The sequence below is a fragment of the Merops nubicus genome, unplaced genomic scaffold, assembly GCF_000691845.1.
Source record: "Merops nubicus isolate BGI_N331 unplaced genomic scaffold, ASM69184v1 Scaffold53692, whole genome shotgun sequence".
NCBI lineage: Eukaryota > Metazoa > Chordata > Aves > Coraciiformes > Meropidae > Merops > Merops nubicus.
In genome coordinates this window covers 1-6,067 of record NW_008593952.1, presented here as the reverse complement: position 1 = coordinate 6,067, position 6,067 = coordinate 1, and the positions used below count along the sequence as shown (strand labels likewise).

The 6,067-nt window shown below is 37.0% G+C and overlaps 1 protein-coding gene across 1 annotated transcript; it reads right to left on the bottom strand.

The window, feature by feature from the left end:
- Window positions 1-1,993: 1,993 nt before the first annotated feature.
- NDUFB3 (NADH dehydrogenase (ubiquinone) 1 beta subcomplex, 3, 12kDa) lies at window positions 1,994-4,976 on the bottom strand. The gene is made up of 2 exons (XM_008935562.1): window positions 4,837-4,976; window positions 1,994-2,252 (listed from the first exon to the last, which is right to left on the bottom strand). Exons 1-2 carry the CDS (start codon window positions 4,974-4,976, stop codon window positions 2,096-2,098), a joined length of 297 nt encoding a protein of 98 aa, XP_008933810.1. The 3' UTR covers window positions 1,994-2,095.
- Between the last annotated feature and the right edge of the window lie 1,091 nt (window positions 4,977-6,067).

The following is a 6,067-nucleotide window of genomic DNA, read 5'->3' as shown; positions in this document are numbered from 1 at the left end:
GGCTGCAAGTGCACACTGTTGGCTCACACTTGCATGGATGTAGAAAATGTATCTAATAAATGCTGATCTGGTACTGTTATTTTAATACACAGGAAATATTCCATCTCTAGCCAGGATTAGTGTTACAAGCTTTTATTAGTATTGTATATTGACATTTTTATATTCCACAATATTGGCAAAATATTTTCCTCATAAATTAAGGCACTGGTTTTAAAAGACTTAACTCTACAGGTTTATTTGCAGCAACTCTACTGCCCATTCTGAAGAGTTTTATGTAGAATAAGAGAAAAACCTCAATGAAAAGCATAGATACAGAAGAGGATAAAAACAAACTCTGCCAACAGGAAACTAAATGGGACAGTGACTTCTGCTTAATGGCTTTTTTTAAGGCTTGTGCTTCTGCAACAGAGTGAGGGGGCTGCCAGGCAGCATGCATGTACTGCACACAAAATTGAACACAAAGAGCAGCTGAAGTGGAAAGCATATATATTAAGTGCAAGATTCACCAATACTGCATGGTGTTTACTCTGTTATTCATTTTTCTGAAAAACCACCTAAAATTCAGTTATCTTAAGAAGTTTAGTCTTGGACCCAGATAGAATACAAGCAGCGAATACCAGCCTTGAAAAATGTCTCAGGGACAACCTGGAAACATTTTGTGTAGCAGACCTTAAACAGTAGGTTTATTTGGTTTTCAGGAAATGATGTAACTGCATAGGGATGCTTGAGAAAGGATTAGGCAAGAAAAGTTCAATAAAACAAATGTTTGTCCTATGAATAGTGCCTTGAACAATGTCATACAGAGACGAGGAACTCTGTTGAACAGCACAGCTGCACTCCCACAGCAGTATTTATTTACTGGCTCTAGAAATAAAACTGTTACGTCACTTAGGAAGGTCGTGTGTAAATATGTATTTCTAAGATGCATGTTACCTATGCTTTGGTAGGACTTTAAGTTGTTTTGTAAACCTGCAGTTTGTTACACGATTACTTAAACTTTCCAGTTTCTTCACCCTGGAAGCACACTATAATTGTCTAGTAGTGTTTTAAGTTTCTTGCTTGTTTGTCTAATTTTGGTTTTCTGTTTGGTGACTCAGATATCCTGTTGTTTGGATTGAAAAAATGAGATTGTGTACTCTCCTTAGCTCATGTTGCTAATGGCATAACAAAATTTACCATAGGATATTCAGCCAATTCTAATTCCTAGCACTGCAGAGGACATACATTGCCAAGAGGCACTTTTCTCCTATAATCCTCACTGCAGGTGTTCTTAATGCACTCCAGAAGCTGCTAGATAAATTGAGGGGGGGAAAAAAAAAACAAACCAGGAAATGTAAAACAATTATTAAATGTACTACTACAAATTTAGAACTTAATACACCAGGCCACAGAAAAAAAGCAAATGTTTTCCTCTTTTTTTCACATTACACCCAAGTATCCTGGAAGTCATGTTAGGATAAGGTACAGCTATTGCTGAGTGAAACAGTCTAATTTGCTTAGTAATTGTGGCAGCAATGTAATTTTTCTTTTTTGGATATTACATGGCAGATTATTTTAGGGCATAGTGTCTGCCAAAGCTATTAACTCTCAATAGGATTAAGTATATGCATTTGTATTTTCATGTACTTTGAGGCAATTCTGTGTACATTTTAAAGCTTTAAGAAAGGTATTTAGAGACATAATAATGAATAGTAACAAATTATACTTAAGAAATCACAGATCATTCATTACCACTTATGAGAAAATAATTGTTACTAAATCTGTAATAAATAAATTGTAATTTTTCTCTTAAAAGCAACATGCCTTTTCAATTTCACTTAATAAAGATCTGGGCTGGTAATTTCCCCTTTTCTTTACAGGATGGTAGAGCAAACCCAAGAGCATGTTTATCTTTTTTTTTTTCCTCCAGACTGAAGTCAGGTAAATCACTCTTGCTGTGTTTTTTGATCCTTGCACAGATGCATAATAAAGTCAAAGAAACATGTTTTTGCCTGTGACAGACTTTAATATGCACATTTTAAGTACAGAGCGAGCAGCAGGCTTATGGATGTTACAGCTTAGTAATGAGTAAGTATTAAGTTGTCATATTTGATCTTCAGTGATGGCCTCCATTCTTCTTTGGAGGAAACAGGGTATATTCGATGCCAAGAGCTACGACGAAAGCTGCAAATCCCCACTTGAGTCCCCTACCAAAGACGTCTATTAAGGTGACAGGTTTTGCAAAGCCACCCATATATCTCCAGGCTTCATTACTAGAAGAAAAATGAAACCAAAAGAATAAAACAAGATCAGTGGAGGCACTGTGATAAACATTAAGAGGAATATCTGTATTTAGAAAAAAAGGCAAAAGTATTTCAACAAGATGTACATTGAGACTGTAACATTTCTATAATTTAAGTAACAGCAGTTGCCACAAGTGAAGTTCAGGATATTAACTCCAGCCTTTACGCATTTAGTTTGAGATACAATACCAGCAAACAACTCTAGTATTACCTTTCCAAACTTATGTAATTGTTATCTTCTCTTTTTACTGTTTGAAACAAAATCAGAACCCACTAGCACATGCATGGGATGGAGTAAGTACAAAGGTTAGTCACTCTGCTAGGCAGTATCTAGCATAGTAAATCTTAAAAGGAAAAGTTTTTCCAGCCATAGAAAACTCATCCCTGTGTGGATGCCCCTTCTGTTTTACAATACAACACTTAAACCATACTGGCCTCAGAAAAGCCTACTAAAACTGCTTGGGGGAAAAAAAAAAAACAACAAAACCAAGGCTGAAAAAGATTGTGTTTACCTAAAAAGCTACAGAGTATTTACAAACCTCACATTGTTTTGCCTTACTGTTTTTAACCTACATTGTTATTGAAATGTTAGTCACTGCTATAAATGACCACAAGTACAGGTAGCACAACCAGCATAATCTATAAAAGACAAACTGTGTCCATCTCCAAGGACTCAAAGTCCTTGAGATGGAAAAAAGGAAAAAAACAAAAAAAGCTGGAAAAGGAAAAAAATATTGCACATAAGCAATAAAATCAGAACCATAGTTTCAGGAGAAGATACTTTTTTTTTAAACAAGGGGGTCAAGTATTTATATGTATAATCCCCTTGTGCAGATGGTTTCTGTGATTTAGGATGAAAGCATATTGACATGGAAGAGTATCTCCTAGATGCTAGTATAGAATACTAATGGACAAAGATTTAGGTTTCCAAATATGACATCTTTTCACATAGCTTATTCTGTATTGACTATATACGTTAATGTGCGTTTGCTACAAAGGGGGAAAGCTGATCCCCAGTGAAAAGGAACTTAATATATCAAAGAGGAGTCCTACAGGGAGTTACTTTTTCAAGACTTCTAGTGCAAGACATCAATAATGCAATCTTCCAGATTACTGAAGCAAATAACTTGATACTTTAATTTCTCCTTTGTTAAGGAAGATTAGCAAGATACTTTTATTTGTCCTGTGGATCTGAAATACCCACTTGTCTCATGCTTTAAGTTTAACACTGTTCCTTATTTCAACTCCTCACATAATTGGCTCAGGCCCATTCTTTTACCAGCTAAACACTTTTTTTTTTTCCTAAATCCAGAAGGGGCAACAAATATTACACAAGCTCTTTTCCAGTTCACTGTTTTGCAGCACTTCCTGAACAGTGTACGTGGAAGTGTAAGCACTAAATGTTCAGTCAATTTACACTAAATTTATGGTTAAACTGCATCCATTTTTAAATGGGAATAAACCTATTGCTTGCTGTTGTCTGAAACAAAGTATAAAGTAAAATAAAATTAAAAAAAAAAAGCAGCAGTTAATGCTACTTGCACTCCACAGAAATAGAAGCAACATAAATGTGACCCAGGCCTGGAAAGTTCATTGGTAACTGATAATTCTATGGCCTCACATCTCAATTTTTATTATCATCAAAACAGTGGTTTATAGCCTTAAACTGTTTCAAAGGAAGAAAAAAATTTCTGTCAATCCCAAATCCCTCCAGAGGTTATAGCACATAACTTTTTAGCAGATTACCCATTTACTTTTACATTTTTCTTGTAGTGATTAGATATGAATGCTCCTGGAATAGTTTGCTTATGCAGCTTTTCTCTTAGAGAAGAGCCAGGCTACACAGCACAAGACATTGAGCATTTTTATTCCCCAAGATTAAAGAGCACTTAAGCAAAGTATTACATATTTCATGATGTAGGAGAAACACATTAGGCCCTGTTTTAACAGCTGCCTAAATGATTCAGAATTGTTCTAGCTAAAAAACAGGAAGTATTCATCGCAGGGTGGAACAATTTAGGAGGTAAAAATCTGATCTTCCATTACACCATTCACTTTGCCTTCTATGATATCATTCACAGCTTAGCACAATGAAATGCAGAGTTAAATTCCATATTGTATACTAGTATATTGCTTTTCAAATAAAGGCCTCTTGTATATGAGGAATGCTATTCCTACTCAGAATGTCAATATAAGTTCCATCAATTTTAGCAAGATGTGAGCACACAATCTCTTTGCTGAGAAGGGGGAGGCTTACTGACACATACAAGACCTAGTACTACTAAGGTGTTTTGGTGGATGAGGTATTGGTCATTGTGCCTCATCTGTATCACCATGGAACATCACAGACTGCAAGGGTGCCTTGCAAGATGTGGAGACTGGCCAAGGTGACACAAGGCATGAGCTCCGTGCAAAAAGGTAAATAAAGACTTGACTGAAATTCTGGCTGATACATTCTAGATGCGTTTTCACTATTTTTACTAAAGAAAGAATGGTGTGCAGCTGATGCTGCAAGACAACACATCAAGATGATAATTGAGGCTCTTGCACTTACCGAGCCCACGGGTCCCTAAGTCCCCGTTTAGCTAACCTTTCCTGGACCTTCTCTAGTGGAGTACCCTCTATCTTCCACTGCCTGTAGTCAGGGAGCTCCATTTTGCCATGCCCATGGCCATGTTCATTTCCATGCCCCATACCTACAAGAAAAGATAGGAGTTTTTTGTTTCTCAGGGAGTAGCAGCAGCTTATTTTCACACACTTGCAAAGAACAATACCCTGTACATGAAAAATGGGCTTACAGGAAATAATCCAAAGGTGAGAACACTGCACATGAAGCATCTTCTGCATTGTGCACAGTACACTGTAGAATGAGCTAAGAGACTTTATGCTGCATTTCAGAAGATGATTTATCACAATAAGGCAAACTGCAGACTTAAGTGTTACTGTGTTCTAAGTCACCACTACCATTACATTCATGAAGCAGCTTTGTACATTTTCTGTGCCAAAAAAATAGTGTTAGACAAACAATTACTTCCCATGTCTATAAATGGGCTTCAGAAACAGCAGAGCCCACCAACTTGCTGGCTTTCCAGCGTACATAAAAAAATTCAGAGTTCAATTTGTTAATGATTAATTTAGATATGGCAGAGCTATGATCCCCAAGCTCTGAAGAAAAATGTGAGAAAAAAACAAAGACTTGGTGCCTCAGCTCCTTTTAAGTTGGCTCAAATTCAAACATAACTGTGGTGGTAAAACATGTACAGGATAGATGGACAAAGAAATGCACCTTACCAGTCATTTCATGAGGCTGTGAAATACATGCTTTATTTAGATTCAGCACTGAGAGAGCTATGAAAATATTAAGGTTTTCATTAAAAACGGGGATGAAGGCAGATGGGAAGGTGAACATTTTCAGTGATTCACACAGGACTGGAAGAAAATAACGGTAACTTTGAAGTCTAGTTTCACAAAGCACCTGAGAGTCCTTTGAGCCAGAGTTTTCTATTTTAACATATATCTGGTAGCAAAGAACAGATTTAACGTCCTTAATTTTTAGAAGAACTGACTGGAATGCAGCAGTGCTAAGAATAGAGCTTCGAAGCCTGTAACTTTTGAAGACCCCAAGCTGCAGAAGCAACTGAAGAGAATTCTCTTGCAGAACGAAACCTGAACAGCTCTAACACTGTCATTACCCGAAAATAAAACCCCAGCCTACAACCTTGCCGTGAGACCCCAAGACGCACCCATGTTTAACCTTCGCACAAGACAGGGGGTTGGGCGCCGGC

Excerpts from the sequence above, each read along its gene's own strand:
- NDUFB3 (XM_008935562.1), bottom strand. The coding sequence starts at position 4,976 with ATGGGGCATGGAAATGAACATGGCCATGGGCATGGCAAAATGGAGCTC. Across the intron at positions 2,253-4,836 it reads CTTAGGGACCCGTGGGCTCG|TAATGAAGCCTGGAGATATA; the intron begins GTAAGTGCAAGA and ends TTTTTCTTCTAG.